The following is a 17,743-nucleotide window of genomic DNA, read 5'->3' as shown; positions in this document are numbered from 1 at the left end:
ATCAGCTATAAAATATTTTTAGAAACATTGATCATCCTTGCAACCAGGAAAATATTAAACTGAGTTTTAGGAATAAGATTTAGAGTTGACACAGATACTTTAAAAGAATGAATAGTCTTTTTGGCATCACATCCATCTACTACACCGTCTGAAACATAATTAAATGTTATTCATAGAGAATTGTTGCATCTTCCAGTAACTTCAAGTCCTTAGGTGAACTGAGCACTGGCTTTGTCAATCTAAAAAGTTTTAATTTTTTCCTACTTGATGAATAATTAATACCGGTGTCCCCTCCATTAAAAAAGTGTCAAGTATTTTTGCTTCTTTACTACAATGTGGTAACTTATTGCAGGTTTTCAGCTTGGAGCAGAATTTTTAGCTTGATTTCAACACTCCTAAATCAGATCTCCATTATGCCTTCCTTCATTGTTTAACAATTAAATTTCAAGTCCAGCTGTTGAACAAGATTATAGCACTACAAGAACCTCAAATGAGAAGTGTAAACTTTTTGTCCAGCACAAAATCTCACTCCTAACTGCTCCTATAATAACTAGTCTTGGTCAAAAATGTGTGTTCTATTCACTTGGAATATTCTTGGCTATTGTATTCCTGGAACCAGACTAGTTTTGGCTGCACAAAAACATGAACGCACATACTCAGAACAAACATTCCATCTTGCCTGGCACTTACAATTTGTCTGTTTATGTCTTGGGTAAGACCCAACTTATGCATTCTGTATCATACTACTTCTTGACTTGTACTATATCCTGATTTTCTTCAGCTGCTGCATTCACATTTTTGCAATGTAAAGCAGTGTTACCATGGGCTTGCACTTTAAGAACCCTGTAAAAAGAATTTCAGAGCAGTGGAGTCCGTTGGTCACGTTACACAATTCTCATCCAGAATGACATGCTGTAATATCCATACACAGACTCAGTGGCATTAAACCCCATCTCTTATGTACTCAAGCCTTCATTACAGGAACACAAGTCACCTCCAGTTCTTATTTCCCAGACAAGTGTACTCTGGAGACAATGGCTTACAATTCACAGTGTTGCACAAACTTCTGAAGCTCTTCCTTTTGGCCTGTGGTAAGGGTCTCTGGCATATATGCAAGGTATGTATTGCTGTATCCTGAACGAATGCCCCCCCTAGTCCCAGTTCTCCCACTAAAAGAATGCAGCCACCAAGAAATTAAGTTGACTCTAAGAAAGCAAGAGAAATGCCAGTACTAGTTACACCTCTTATTTGCTCTTGAGGAAGGACCTTTGCTAAGAGAGGGAAGTGAGAGTGATCCCACTGTAATGAACTTGGCCATTCTTAAATATCTTTATGACTAACCAACAAGTCGCAATACAGGCTTTGATTAATTCTGCCGAAGAAATTGGGTTGCAATAGGGATAACAGCACTTAGTGTCTCCATTTCTTTGGGATGGCTTGTGAAAAGCCACTGGAATCTCAGGAACACTTGCACATTTCTAAAAGGACCGATACAGGGTTGTTACACATGAGTAACATCTACTCTTGTGAACATCTGAGTTCATCATCTGCTTCAAACTGATGAAGACAGGTCCCATACAGAGACACTACTATTAGAGGTGCGTGCAAGTTTCAGAAAGGCATCCTGATTTTTCTGACACCTCTACTCACCGTCCTAGTTAAGATGGGCCCTGAAGCAGTGCTGTGCTAACCTGAACAGTCAAGGACAACAGATCTTTCGAGTACAATTTGTCAGCAGCCTCTTTTTAAACCCAAAGAAGCTGTGACCAGCGTGGCTCAGCTGCTACAAATCCAGAGGTAGCCAAGAGGACACTCACCTGCAAAACCAGGGTGATCTGCCCCTTGGATCACAGAGCTTACAAGGACTGCATTGCAACCCTTGCTGCATTCCAGGGTTGATGCATGAAAGCAGCACTAGTCAATAGGGAGGAGGAAATGGCATGATGAAAGATGACAGTTTGATTTGAAATCCCCATAATTCCCACTCACGTTGAGTGGCTTCTGATGTGCAAAAAATCTTACAGTAGGACAAAAAGCCTCAGGCAGATTTGCCCAAAGTGCCAGATGATTGCTGCAGATTAAGTCCCTATGTGGAAGCCATTACTAGGCAGAATCTGGAAGCATCTGGTTCAAGGACACAGCTATTTCAGTCAGATAACAGCGTCTGGTACTGTTTATCCAAATTGTTACACAAGTTCCTTAAATCCTCAAGTAACTGTCCTAAAGCTTAAACTGTATCTACATTTCTGTGGGTAAGCAGTTACAGTAATTGCACTCATTACCAAGACACTGATCTTAGCTCCTGTTTAACTATTGATACATCATGCTTGAAGGCACACCAGTTGATTAATTCAGATGGTGTTATTTGAACAGTTGCAGGATAATTCTCTACTATCCCAACATTCTATTATTTACTTAAGATGTCTATACTTTCCACTCTGAAACTTGTTCATACTCATCCTTCTCTACCTTCCCCTCCATTTCACAACCCCATGCAACAAGCCAAACACTGACAAACACAGTCATCTCAAGGATTTTAATAGCACTGGCCAATTGAGAATAATAAAAACAAGTAGAAACAAAGTAACAGTAAAGGCAAAAATATCAAGAGAACATTGGAAGTATTCATTCCTGCTAGTCAAATGAGGTAGGATGCTGATTTATGGGGCTGAAGTTATTTTTAATAATTTCTTCACAGCAGAGATTAATTTTTTGCAGATTGCTTAAAAAGACTGCTTTCAGATGGAGTATGTAAGGAAGGAAAAAGATAACTATCAGGTAACATCGAAGCCAATATTTGTTTTCTTCTTGGGCTGATACCAAATTAAGGTAATTCTCCTTAAATTCAATGTTCAAACAAGCAGAACACTTCTCTGCTGAAGACAGGTTGTGTTGTTGTAAGTTAGGGAATACTTGCCCCAGGAATCTGATTAAATCAAAAACGTGCGGATGTACATGGAATGTAGGCAAGACAACCAAAGAATGAAAACTGAAGATCTGCCAGGGGATCAGTTTCTAACTGCTGTCCCCTGGCACAAATCACACAATTGATACCTGCAGAACGATCTGGTCTCCCAACAGATGCAGCTTAGACTGCATCAGTGCCAATCCCAACAAGGACCGGGGCATTACTGCTGAAGTCAGTTCTGTCTTAGGGCTGGGCCTAAACCCACCAATTTACTTAGAAATGATCTTTTGACTTCAATGCCAGTTAGAGCACGCATTTAACCAGGCAAAGAATCACCCAAAAGAAATAAAAAAATTGGTGAGACCAAAATTCCTGTCTGTAGATCACAGTTTACATGGCCTGATTACAGTCTACAACTGGACTAAGGTACAAAGACACTCTATTTCTTTTGTTTACATATAATTTGAAATATTTAAAGTGCTGCTTAGGAACATTTCTGGAAGCAGAAATCTGCAGTTTGAAGGTAACTTTTTCACTTAAAAGATGCTTCATTATTAAAAACCGGTTTGTACCATCTTCAGTAACCAAAAAAAAATTGCTATAAAAATAGAGATTTGAAAATAGACTGAATTCACATGTACCAGGTACCATTTCTAGTGTAAAATTGGTTTAGTTTATGAAAAATATATTTCCTTTAAAAAAGCATAGGCTTACAGTATTATCACTAAGAAGATCCACAGAATTCCTTCAGTATCTATTAAACATTATACTCTAGGCTTTTTGACAGGTGGATCCTGCAGACTAAATTTAGGAATTTCACAGGAAGAAGCAAAAGGAATTCTTTTGGCTGACACCTTCTTCCCAATTGTTTCAATCTGAAAGAGAAAACACATTTAATAAGTAAGTGTGGCAAGCTAACAATCATGTCAACCTATGAGGAATCTACAAAGAACGCATTTTATGAACACTAGAATAAAACAAGCCACAAAGCACAATGTGCCAAGGACAGTTTCTGTGACTGGAGTTGCAAAGAGTTTGTTCAAAAACCAAAACAACCAACCAGCCTTTTACAGGTACCTGCTTTTCCTACTTAATACTGCATCTTGACAATTTGAACATTCATCTGCCTCACCTTCCATAGGACTACAAATACAAACACCATAAAATGTTTCTGAGTATTCAGTAAATGGGGATTCAAGACTTCTCGTCCTGAAGATTTATACTAAATTAGCACAGAAGAAGCTTTTTCCCTGCCATAACAATTTCCAATAATGCAGTAGGCTGTGAAGCAACACAACTCCGAAAGGCTAAAGGCAGCCAACACAAGTGAAAGCCTGTAACAAAGCCAACACACACAAACCAGGTATGGCAAAATTCAAAGAGCAAGGCAAATTCCCCTAATTTCTAGGTCAGACTAATGTGACTCAGTAAGGACAGAGTTTGTAGAAGACAAAACACCAGCTAGGTAAGACAGTTCAGGCACTCAGTAAAAAAGCAGAACTGTAGCTTTGCTCTTAAGCAATGCAGGTCAAATGAAAAGGTACAAAAGACAAAATGCTTCAACTCTTCTATTTGAACAAAATTTTGATGAGTATATTCTAGGCAGACATCTGAGTTAACGCTGAAGAGCGTTGTTTAAAGAGAGCTGTATGTACCATATTTGCCCTTTAACAGCTTCAACTGCCAGGTTAAATGGATTTATACAAGCTGGTTCACAAACAGTGTACATACCTGTAGCTTAAACAGGGAAAAATATCAAGAGAGAAATCGTATAGCCATTATGAGAGTAAGTACAGTACTCAGGAGTGCAGGGAATGAAAAATGACTGAAACATGCATCTGGATCTGGCTTGCAGATTTTGTTCTTACGGTGTCTGGCTGAGATGCTTCTATCAGATTATTCAGGGATTTGGTGATTTTAGTATTAGTCAAACTCCATCTATGCTGAAAGTGCTTCTAGCCCTTCAATCAAGGCTTACTCTGCTTTCCCTGAGCAGACGTTTTTCTCAAATCAGAAACTACTCTGCCTAGAATCACAGAGCTTCCCATTCATATTTCCTCAATCAAGTTTTAACTGTGGAAACAGGTTATAATTGAAATGGTAGGTGTGTTTAACATTATTTAAACTCCAGTTTGAGAAAAAAATTAAAACTACTTGAATTCATAGGTTTGGATTTGATACAATGGAATTGCTATTAGCATCAGGCTACCTAATGCAACAGCTTTTAACAAATGAAGTTAAAAAGACTAGGGCCCTAAAAATTTAAATTTCAGGATTGCCCATTTAAGACAAAATTACTTTTATTATTTTATGCAGAAAATATAGGTCAATTGTGAAATCCCTTTGCAATGATAACCTAGATGAAAAATCTGGATAGTAAACCAGGCTGACTAATTGCATTCTGAATGGCAAACTCACTAACTGGTCAAGAATTCAACAAGAATTTTATGGAAGAAACAGTCTCCCATCTATAAGTCTTCAAGCCACAGAAGACTTCAGAAGAGAAATTCCTAGGAAAAATATCACAGATAGTAGAATTTGATATAGAATTTGCTATTAGCTTTAGCAAAACACTTAGCTAAAAAGTCAAGCTTCTGGGTCCTTCGCTCTGGTATAAACAAACAACATTGTTTGGATCTTCTAGCTGATCTTAATCAAACCCCAAGGAGTAAAAGGACTAATCAATCATCTCCTCCAGCCTCTCATGTAATACTTCAGCATTTCACTGACTACCTTCAGATACATCTTTGCATTCACTGCTTTCACCTCCAATATCAGCCATCTTTACACAAACCTCAAGAAGAGTCCAAAACTTCCCTTAATAGTTTGTTCAAGTGAAGATCTCACTGGCTGATAAACATTCATTCCCTGCATTACATCTTGTTCAGTGCTTAAGTCTCGTGTCTCCAGTAAACCTGCTTTTGTCTTTTGTGAAGAGCAAAAATGGTACTTACAGCTTACATTTACTTCTGCAGGCAGTGTGTTTTGCTATCCTGTTCCTGTCAATTTCAAAAGCTGGTGGGGTTTTTTTTTGTTTGTTTGGGGTTTTATTTTGGTTTTGGGTGGGTTTGTTGTTGTTGGTTTGTTTTTTTGGTGATATTAAAATAAGTCTTAGTAAGGGCTATCCAAGTAAGGGTTATGCCATAGGTTGTAACATACAAACTCAGCCCTTCTGCTGAGTAGCAGTGAAGACTGCAGGTCTGGAAGAAAACGGGGAAGGGGTTGGTTTTTTGAGTCAAGTATAATGCCTAGAATAAATTTAGGCATGAGGCTTAGCAGGTTTTCATATTTATCTCCTAACTGTCCATTATTTCCCTACTGCAAAGAAGGACAGAGTAGCATTCAGATGTTAGATTTATGGTTCCATTCTATGACCTCAGATGTCTTTTCCAACCTGAATGATTCTAAGGCAGGCTTATACTGTGGAATGTTGATGGCACAACCTCAACTGTAAAAGCACATCAGTCTGTGAACGTAGTAAGGTTGTGGAGGAAGACAATACTAATGAACACTTAAGAACAGACAGGTTTACATTTAAATCCTCACCTCTAGAGCGTTTTTTTTTCCCCTTGCTACTCAGTCACTGAAGAGGGAGAGCAATAGGGAAGAGAGCAGAAAGAAAAACATAAGAAGCATCACCCAGATGATTACCTGGAAGCCGATGACTTGTAGTTCATTGTGAAGATCATCTAGAACTCTCCTACCATCAAAGATAAATGCAGGCTTGAGCATTTTCTTATGAATACGTTCATAATCCAACTCCTGTAAAGAGTAATTAAAGCAGATAGACTAAATAAGCACCATAACACTCTCTCTTTTCTCCTTTAGTTTAAATTAAAGATAACATTTACCTTAAACATGTCCCATTCAGTGCAAATTACAAGGGCATGAGCTCCATCACAGGCTTCATATGGATCTTTACTGATAGTGACCAGCCGAGACACTGTAACAGAAGGAACAGTTTTATTCTGCATGACTGTAGCATCAATCTGTGGCATGTTTCTGGCAAATGAGTCTCTTTCCTTGCCCTACACAAAGAAGTGGTTTCAAGTCACTCATCTAGAGGTATTTTCTACCAAGATACCTAATATTTTGATTTTACTTATTTAAATGAAAGCAGGCGGTACCTGGCATCTGAGTAGTCAGAGCACTTAAAGGTTTGAAGTCAAGCATTCAAATTTGATGTAAACAGTCAAGCACATCTCTAGAATTTGAAGGTACTATGGAGTGCTCAAATGCCAACTCTCACAAAGGTCCTTGTACAACAGTAGCACATCACACTTTCTATTTAACACTGAGTTCACACTAGAGAAGAGACACACGTGGCTCCCCAGGGGCTGCCTGAGCAGCTGCCTAGAGGAGAGTCTCCCCTTCCCCTCTAATTCAAGGGCAGTACACCCTTCATTCTTCATTGCAGCTCATTTTGCTCCACTCTCTTCACCTCTAGAAGCCTCAACTGTTCTCCCCATCCATCAGCTCTATCCCTTCTCTCCCCAGTAAGAAAACAGAATTCCCAAATACCCCTTTACCTCTGTAATCATAGGTGATTATTTTAAAGTTTTCTTGAATGTCAGGGAACAAAATAATTTGGAAGTGATATGAGGGAAGGGAGAACGCTCAACAGTGCATTCCAGAAACTCCTTTTTTTGTTTTGTTTTAGATATGTAAGAAAGAACTAAGAACTTGGGGCACAAAGGAGCTGTCAGAACTAGTCTGTCGTTCTGGACATTCTTCTTTCTCTTCCTTTTAATTATTCAGAGATAAAATGCTAGGCATCTATTCATATGAGTGTTTATTGAAAGAAAAATATATAATAGTTGAGAATTAGCATTTATCTAAAAAAGCTACAGGGAAAGGAAGAAGCATGAGAGAATCCTCTGAGCTATAACAATTTTCCAGTAAGTGCAATCAACAGCACAATGATGTCATGCTGAAAATGAATTTATAATATTTAAACAGACCCATGTGTATTGAGAATATGGCAGGAAGAGGTGAATAAACTCTATATGAAAATTCTTACCTTGGTTATCTTCTGAGACACCCAGATGTGAGAGATCCAAGATGATTTGCTCCTTAGGTACTTTAGGGTCATAGATATGCAGCTTTGCTCCTTCATCCATTAAATACTTGCTAATGTAGATACTGGATGACTCCCTAGGCAAGAAAATCAAATCAGTTAAAGAACCAGGTGGCATGTTCGAAGTAATGGAAGTTTTCAAGTACCATAATATGCAATGCCAGAGTTTTTATATCATTTTTACATTAAATATCTTAGTAGCAATCATGCCAGCAGGAAATTTGTAATCTTGATTGACACCAAGGAGGTACAAAAAGGTTTGTATCTCTTTTGCTGAATTGTCCAAGAAAGTTAAGTCTGATGACTCCCAGTGACCAAAATTATAAAGGCCTAGAGTTTATAAGCTTTCCCCACAAACTGCAGTTGAAGAATTGTATCAAGTTTGACCTTTACAGGTGAACATCATTAACCACTTCAGGAAATCAAGCTGAAACTTTGATTTCACAAAGCAACTTAGAACCAGCTGCAGAAGTGTTTGCATTCTTTTCTGTGGAGAATGGAAGGAGTCTGTCAAAATCTCTCCTTGCTTGTGCAAGTTAATAAGGACTAGAATTATCTGCAACTTCTGCATGATTCAGGTCTGTTGTAGAGCTCAAGAATCAGTTCTCACCCACTTAAGAGAGACTAATCCTTGTTACAAGCCAATTCAGTCACAAGAAAAAAGGGGCCCATATCCAGCTATTAATTCAGTTTAGAGGTAGGCATTAGCTGGGTGGCTGGTGACAGCTGTAGAGAATCCATGCTGGTGAACTGAGCTTGCTTGCTTACCTTGTGTCTCCAGTATCCTTTTTGAAGGCAAACCCTAAAATAGCAATCTTCTTGTCAGCGACAGTATTAAACAAGCTGTCAATAATGCGGGAAGCAAATCTTCTTCTCTGATAATCATTCATGTCTATTACCTGAAATTATACAAGCCATGATGGTACAGAAGGGGGCCATTTTAAACTATAAACAGATGCTGTCAAGCCAAATACACACAATAACAGAGACTTAAGAGAGAAAGCTAGGCATTGTTATTCCTTATCACAAGCAATCTGAAGATAAATCTAGTTAACTAATCAAATTCTGAGATAAATCCTATTTAATGAGTGAATACTAATGCACATATACACATTTTAACACATTATGTAGTTTAAAGGCTAGGATTTTTTTCAGATTGCTTTTTTAAAAAAATTAAAGCTTACTGCTTTCCATGTCTCTGCCTAGAATACAATTTCAGTGTTAGGGTACTTGCTGTCCCATAGACATCCCCATTGCCAGACCTACACTGGGAATGTGTCACATTCACACTTTTTTACATGCCATGTGTAACAACTGAGAATATTTTCTGCTATTTTAATCCACACTAACAGATGCCAATACACAAAACCTGTGTAATTCAACCACACTTAAATGCCTCACTTTTGTTACTTTGTTATTACATGCAAGTGTTCCAATTGTTCCTGGGATGGAGGAGAGTGAAGGGAAAGAAGGCTAACCAAAATGAAGACAAAAAACCGCAAAGCTGCTAATAAGGTAGGCAAATCATATACTTGATATTCTGGGGGCATCTGCTAGGCAGCCTTATCCTTGACCACCAGAGACAAATCAGGACAATAAACCAAAGGGGTTTTCTGACCATACCACACACGTCAAAGCTTCTCAGTCAGGACTAGGAAGGAAAGGTGAGGTGCTTTCACTGTTTAACAGGGAAACGCTACTACAGACTGGGTACCATTGCTGCACTGCAGCCAGGCCTGAGAACATCCATATCTTCCCAATCATTCTTAACATTAAACCAGGGAACAACAGCAAGTGCGTTTATTTTTTAAGAATGACAAGATCTACTGAGTTCTTTCAGAACTGTGAAAGTAGACCCTGAGGAAAAGATCATAAATTCTGAATTCAGAGTGGACAGATACCCAACTGCAAAAGAAAGGACACATACTTGTACATCACATTTTCTACTGCTGCTAGACAGCTTCATAATCCATTTAATCCAAGTAACTTAATTCACCACAAAAAACCTAAGCACCCACAAGTATCAAATGCCAGTGTTAGGCTGAGGGCCTTGAAATGTAAAGGTGATCAGCACAAAGGTACTTGCTCCTTGGAGTCAAAACAAAGTTTGTGTGGGCAATGCTTAAATGCCTGAAAGCTGAGTGCTGAAGAAACACCACCCTCTGAAAAAACTGGGGAAGAACTTGTACCTGCTGCCAGTAGCGAGCCACCTCAGGTAAGTTCAGTGCCTCACAGAGGTACACCAAATTCAAGACATCCTTCTGAAAGCAGCTACCTCCAAACCCTGAAAGAGAAAGCAGTTATTTTACAGGTGACTTAATCAGCATTATCATTTTTCCCAGTATATCACTGCTAGCAAATGAAAAACCTTAATCTCTTAAAATCCAACTCTGGGACCTAGTTACTTTGTCAATTACAGAAGGCTTAATTATGCTTCAGGTTCCACTGAAATCAATGGAAGTATTAACACAGAAACCTGAACTGAAAAGCAACTATGGGCTATTATTAAATGTAGGTAGACAAGATCCTGGGCTTGTTCTCCCTTCACCTCAAGATCTAGACTAATATTTCTCAAAACAAGTGTGTTAGGATTAGGTGCCTTCCTCTTGCACCCCCAAATGGATATCTAATCATTGCTAAGAGCCAAAGATCATCACAGCTGACCAAGGGAGAACTGAGACAGGGATCCTTGAACCTAGAACTTTGCTCAGCAAGCAGAGTCCCAAGCAGAGTCAACACACTGTAGAAGGAATTCTAACAACCTAGTAGGAATTTTTGGTAATGCATTTGCTATCTATTTTTCGCTCTTGCATAGACTCTAGGACAGGTTACTATATAGTAAGATTTTTTAATCACACTTTCTAGCATGAAACCATACAGAGAGGCTTTAGTCTTGTTCTGAAGTTTGAACATTTGATGCACTGATCACCACTTCATCACATTTTACCCTCTCATAAATCTAATCCAGAAATGACTGTATATGGCATTTAGAGCCATGGCCGAGCTGACAAAGTGGTGATTGGCCAAAGGTTGGACGCATGGTTGGAAAAGACCTCCAAGATTATGATCCTATCAATTCATCCTACAAATCAGAAGCTGTCATCACACGTTCTGAGCTACAGGTATTCTTTGCCTCAAGCCACTGGCAGCAACTCCCAAACAAAGCTGCAGCAGTTGCAACTGGGAAGACATCTTAGAGATCACTGTCATCAGTGATGCTTTAGAAAATTAAGTCACAGCTTTTCTTTCCAGTGTCACAGGCAGGGTAAACCATGCACTCTGAACTCTCCAGTTTCAGGTTGCTGGGTCTGGAGCAACCTCAGTTCTACATATTTTACCAGAAAAATGGATTTATACTAATATTCTATAGCAGTATCTTCATACATTAAGCACTTCTAATGCTGCAGAAAATATCAGAGAATCAGATTACGTATTTCAAAACACTACCATTACACTATTAAACAGAAGTCCAGTGGGGAAAAAGAAAGGAGGAATTTTTCACTTACCAACACTGGCTTTGAGAAATTTATTTCCAATTCTTTGGTCTGTTCCAATAGCTCTTGCTACTTCTTCAACATCTGCTCCTGTAGCTTCACACAGAGCACTGATTGAGTTAATGCTGCTGATTCTTTGGGCAAGGAAAGCGTTAGCTGCCTGCAAATAAAAATCATAGTAAAGAACTTCATTTTTCCAGACAAGATGTCCACAGATCAAAGGGAGTTACTACTGAAAGGATTACTTCAGTATCTATGCAACTCCACTGACATACAAACGGGTAACATAATGAGTTTAATGTATAGATGCCAGTTAATGAGATTTAAGCAAAACAAGATAATGCCTAACTTGCAGAGTTTGAACTGTTTTATGATGGCAAATCAGTTTCTGCAGCACTGGAACTTGCTCTTAGTAATAACTAACATCAATAAAAGTGAGAAAAGGATTTCACAGAAAGTCGGAATCATCTATTATCTAGGTCAGCTGAGAACTGGAAAAGATCAATATCCTTTGACATACACATTGGGTCCTCCCAACTTCACCTGCCTTTCCTAGCTGCATCACTCAGTGTCAACAAAATTCTGCTTCTGAGCTTTGCTCATTGCAGACCACAGCAAGGAGCAACACTAACCAGTTTTGAAAGTTCCGATGACCAGGTATTGGTTGTGAGGATCTTTTCTTTGGGCACCCAGTGCTCATAAACAGCACACAGAGCACGGACAGCTTTCTGCCCCTCTGGAGAGTCATCTCCGCCAATGAGCACTCTGTCCGGGTTCTTCAGGTCCTTGATGGCCGTTCCTTCAGCAAGGAACTCTGGGTTAGACAGCACCTACACACACAGGAAAAAAAGAACAACAAGTAAAAGCCAAAAGCAACAGCCAGCCTCTAAATACACAGCTCGAAGATTATGTTTACCTGCAAATCCAAGTTAGGCTTAGTATTAGCATCAAATATTCGACGAATGCTCTCTGCAGCACGTACTGGAACTGTGCTTTTCTCAGTGACAATTTTATAGCCATTTGAATTCTGTGCAATTCTTCTAGCACAAGCTTCAATGTATTTCAGATCAGCTGCTCGGCCTTTTCCCATTCCATAGGTCTTTGTTGGTGTATTAACCTTATTACAAATACATGAAAGGGGAAGAAATGTTACAGGTCAGTGCCTCTTGTGTTGAGGCAAGGTGAAATTGTTAAGACTGAAGTACATTTTCCTTCGCAGGGGAAGGAAAATGCTTCTACCCCAAAATTTTTCTGGTTAGCACATCAGATGAAGAAGCATTAGCTGTCTCAATTATCCATTTTGTTTTCTACAGAAAGCTACTGGTCTCTATTCAAATAGGATTTAAACAAGAGCAATTCACAGCAGCTCTGCAAGGTTTGGTGAAACAATCCTTATTCTGGAAACACCAGTAATTTCTTCATGATTATGGTCAGCCACTTTTTGTAACCTTTCCCACAGTAGGAGTACAAAGACTCATGGATGAATCTTGTGGCCATTGAGGCAACTGTAGTTTAAACTCCCTTTGCAATGAAACCTAACTGTAGGGCTGATGAAAATTAATGTACTGATGCAGACAGAAAAGGCAACATGAGGGAAAACACATAATTTGGACTAAGACAGAGGGTCCTTTTCATTAGAAATGGAAAGAAGAAATGGCAACAACAGGCAAAACACAACAGCTTGTTTTGAACCAGGGACAGGTGGCAATATATGGGCTGTATTAGTGGCTGTCATCCAGCCACACAGCATTCATTTTAGACTTCATGAATGAAGAAAAATACTGTCAGAAAGGGAGCTCCATACTACAGTGTCCTAACAAAGAGGAGACCTCAAGAAAAAAGAACTTTAACAAAAAACTTAACTGCAACCTCCCAAAGCAAATAGCAATCAGTTCTTTTGATTTCTGCATTAGTAACAACTTCTAGATTACAAAATCTTAGTTCATCTTTGACTTAATCCTCTTTCTAGTGGTGTCAGTAGCTTTGAAATATTAAAGCCACCCCTGCTTCCATTAATACACTATTTTGAAAAGCTTCTAGAAATAGGTCATCTTTGTAACCAAAAAATCAGCATATGATTTTATATATCTGTCTAGGAATTTTATCATTATTATCAAGGTCCCACAGATTTCACCAATACACTGCAATAACAGAGCTGCACTACACTCTGCTCTGACTCCTTACACCTAACCAAGTTAAACATCAACATTACCATTTTGACTCATTTGTAAAAGGTGCTACTGGCTATAAGAAAAACATATAAGAAGCTTACTTAACATTTTTCCCACAGTACACAGAAAAACAAGGAGAAATCTGTGACAATGACATGGCTAACTGAATCTACATGACAAAACAAAGGCAACTTCCTAAAAGAAAAGCAACATAACTATTTGGTAAGAAAGAAAAAAATAAAATTAAAAAAGATAAACACAACCATCTTCTTCTCCTAAACTTACAGAAATAAATACAAGATCAGCTTCTCTGATGGCATCATCAATACTGGTGGAAAAGAAGAGGTTTTTTCCTCGACAGGATTCTACTACTTCTTGTAACCCTGGCTGAAAAAGAAGCAGGAAAAAATCCAGTTAAGATTAATGCAGTGAAAAGAACAGCAAATGCTATGTCCAAACAACATAATTTCAGACAAAGAAAGATTTTATTTTTTTCCCTCCGTCAGTGCAGCATGTTTTCAGTATGGCAGAAGTAAAGCTTCTGAAGATTTACACAGCAAAAAAGTCAAGCTCTTTCTTATTCAAAAGACTCAAAATGCTGTCCTGAAACTTCCAACCACACTGAATCGCTTATTTGCACAGCCAGATTTTGACTTTCAATTATTCCTGTGCTCAGTTCCACTACCACATGAAGCAATTAAAGAAATACCTGTAGAGTGACATTAAGTAGATTCAAGAGGAAGTCTTACAATATTCCCTAGACTGCAAACAAGAGATGGTCTCAATCCTCCTTTTCTCTCTTTCCATGATCCCCTTAATATCAGATCTAAAACTGCTTCAGCACAAAAAAACACCCCATGAAGTCTTCCACCAAGTAAGCAAGCCCAGTGAAAGATAGGCAGCAGAGTCACACAGGAAATCAAGACCAGTCTTTTAGCAACCACCCATATTTGGGCCAGATTAAACTTATCAGGGCACCACTCCTACAGTGTGGAAGAATCACAACAGCTGTAACATGATGAAATTCTTTCCAGAGACACATACAGTGGGTGCTATAACACTTTCCTTTAACACTTCCACTCAGACAGGAGAAGCTGAAGGTCACATAAATGAGCAATTCTCTGTACTAGAATGCTCTTAAAATATTTAACCAAGATATAGTTGCAACAGATAAAAGAAGCTTTTAATTTTGTTTGAATAGTTAGTCATGCACTTTCACATGGCAATCATATCTCCAACATGAGACATCTATCATGACATTAGATATTTAAGTAAAAACCTTTGCCAGAAAGGCAAAGGTTCACTGGATGGAGAGATGGAAACAAAGCAGAAGCTTTCTTATGCAAGACATTTTTACTGCCTCATTTTACATCAAATACCACCCACTTAAAAGAAAAAACAAAGCTCAGAACAGGCAAAATAACATGTCTTACAACCCATTGAATATTTCAGCTATGGTCTTAAAATGGGATGTAAATAGAAAGGCAGCCCACTAGACAATTTCTGAAACTGAAAAGAAACAATCCAACCCCAAAAAAAACCCCACAAAAACTTCACTGTGCAATGACTCAATTTTACAACTGTCTGAACTAAGTCTTGGCAGTTTTTGTACATTCTTTGTAAGCAAAGGACACCATTCCAGGAAACAGATGTTACAAGTTTGGCAGTTTTTTTTTTTTTTTAAAAACCAACATAACAAGGCAAGCTCTACTTTAGCTCATTCAGTCTAAGTGTTAAAAGAAAGCAAAGTACTTGCTTTCAAAAACTTTATTCATGTCTCACCTGCCAATCTGAACATTATATACACAGTTTCTTTTTAATTTATATGACAAAGGAGGTCTATTCATCTTGACTTAGTCACAGTATAGCTCTGGTTTTAAGAAGGAAGAAGACTTCTTATAGCAAAAGAGCAACTGTTAGTACCAGTCAGATGCTTTGCATTTGAGAGATGAGTGAAAATAAGTTCTCACTCCTACTTAAAGATCTCAAATCTATAAAAACCGTATTTCGTGAAAGAATGAAGGAAAGAAAAAGAGACCTATTCTTTTATTATGAAAAATAGTGGAAAACAACAAATGCTAAGAGAATCAAAACAGAAAAATGCTTTATGTCTTTTCAAATCAAAGTAATTCTGTAATGAAGAAATGACAGTGTGGTACATTTTTCTGGCCTAGGCTTCCCAAGCTAGATTGAAGATTTATGGTACAACTGAACCAGAAACATGACTGTCCCCACCTTTCACCATAGTTAAAGTTGGACAGCACACAGATTGAACTTTGGCAGTATTCAGAAGGCAAATAAAGCTTACAGCTCAGTATTACACTTTTATACTGTGCTACAACACAGTGGGTATTACCTGTAACTCAGCAAGAGGACTATGTTATGATCAAATCAGGTCCCAAAAGAAAGTCAGCATGATTTAGCACAATTCACTATATATAGAATTACATTTTCCTTATTAGGCCCTTCATATAATCATTAATACACATCTGCACCAGCTGCATTAAGCTATTTTTAAAATCTAGTTTAATGAGCAGCAGTGACAAGCAGCTGTTCCAGAATACCCTTTTTGAAGGACATCACTGATGTGCTAAGCTTGACATGCTTCAGAAATGGGCTGTGGGGAAATGCCAGGGAGTGGGTAGCAAGCAAAGGCAACGCTGGCTGGAAGAAGAGACAACAGCGGTGTTTACCTCATAGATTGGGAGCGTGTCTGAATTCCAGGCATTGATTCTGGCCTCATTGACATCCACAACAGTAACTTTGATATTGGGGCACATTTGTGCGATAACACTACAGGTTGGCCCACCAACATAACCAGCACCAATGCAGCAAATCTTCTTAATTTCAAACATGACTGCTCTAGTAAGAGGAGGGGAAAACGGAAAATCAGGAGTTACAAATAAAATACCGGCCCACAATTCAAGGAAAACAAAGACTTATTAGTGATTTCAGATTTTATTATGCTGCGGCCCACAGAAGCGTTTTCTTACGACTCAGCTCTTGAAATGAACTGCTACTCCTCTCTCCAACCCGTGAAGGCTTTGGAGCCTGCCCCTCTCCGGTGAGCCAGAGCACACAGACCACCAAAGAAGCGTTTCTTCGGTCGCTTTGAGCCACGACACGCCAAGAGCAGCCTCGGGCCGAGGAGCCGCTGATGCCGCGGCAGCCGCGGGCCGGAGCGGCGCCCACCGCTGCAGAGCCCTCGGCGGGGCCCCAGGCTGCGGACACCGCCGCGCCCGGCCCCCGGAGCCCCCGGAGCCCCCGGCCGGCACGGGCAGGCCGCCTCCTGAAGGAGGGTGCGGGCCGAGCTGCCCGCGCTCCCCCGGGCTCCATCCCCAGGAGCGCAGCGGGAAGGGAGCGGCTCCCGGCCGCGCCCTGAGGCGGGCAGGGGCCCGGGGCAGCAGCGGGGGGACTCGCCGCCGGCACCGCAGCACGGACACTTACCGCGGGCAGGCAGGCGCGGTGCGGCGCCACGGATCGAGCGGGAGCGCTGCGGCGGGGATGCGCGGCTGAGATGCTCGGGGAGGATGCGCGCCGAGCTCAACGCGACGCTCTGCTGCGAAGGGAGCGGCGGCGGCGGCGGCCGCTATTTAAAGCGCCGCGGCGGGCCCGGGGCGGCCGCTTCATGGCGGGGACGCCGAGCGGGCCCGGCCCGCCCCCGCCTTCCCCCGGGGGCGGAGAAGGGCGCCGGCCCGCCCGCCCCGCGCTCCCCGCCCGCCGCCGTGCCGGCGAATGGCCCGGGGCGCCGCGGGCAGGCCCGGCCCCGCCAGGCCCAGCGCGGCGGAGGGGCCGCGGGGGCCCCGGGCACGGCTGGGAGCGCCGGGCCTGCGCCGGCCCCGGGGCCGAGCTGCTGCTCCTCTGCCTCGGCGGCTTTTTGTGAGAGGACTTAATTGTGGTGGTTGAATAATATTTTTTTTTTTTTGTCCTTCAGCTATGGTTGCTGTGAAGTAAAGAAGGTGATGTTCCTTCTCTCTCCTGTACGGTAGCGCCGTCTGAACAAAGAGAAGTGAAAGCAAGCGTGGATAGGGCACGGTAAAGTTGAGTGTTTAAAGCCCAGCCTGTAAACATTGCCCCGAGGAAGGAAATAAGA

General features: G+C 40.5%; 1 protein-coding gene across 2 annotated transcripts; it reads right to left on the bottom strand.

The window, feature by feature from the left end:
* Positions 1–2,521: 2,521 nt before the first annotated feature.
* UGDH (UDP-glucose 6-dehydrogenase) lies at positions 2,522–17,279 on the bottom strand. Of its 2 annotated transcripts, none has more exons than XM_066317094.1 (12): positions 17,098–17,279; positions 16,344–16,512; positions 13,936–14,037; positions 12,396–12,596; positions 12,112–12,309; positions 11,492–11,639; positions 10,175–10,269; positions 8,754–8,884; positions 7,929–8,062; positions 6,760–6,851; positions 6,560–6,670; positions 2,522–3,783 (listed from the first exon to the last, which is right to left on the bottom strand). In XM_066317094.1, the coding sequence occupies exons 2-12, from the start codon at positions 16,503–16,505 to the stop codon at positions 3,673–3,675; spliced, it is 1,485 nt and encodes a 494-aa protein (XP_066173191.1). In that variant the 5' UTR covers positions 16,506–16,512; positions 17,098–17,279; the 3' UTR covers positions 2,522–3,672. The 2 variants fall into 2 exon arrangements, with proteins under 2 accessions (XP_066173191.1, XP_066173192.1); XM_066317095.1 differs by having other exon boundaries at positions 16,344–16,507.
* Between the last annotated feature and the right edge of the window lie 464 nt (positions 17,280–17,743).

This window comes from Sylvia atricapilla, chromosome 4 (genome assembly GCF_009819655.1).
Source record: "Sylvia atricapilla isolate bSylAtr1 chromosome 4, bSylAtr1.pri, whole genome shotgun sequence".
NCBI lineage: Eukaryota > Metazoa > Chordata > Aves > Passeriformes > Sylviidae > Sylvia > Sylvia atricapilla.
Note: the sequence above shows the minus strand (reverse complement) of the source record. Positions and strands in the feature narration are given on the sequence as shown.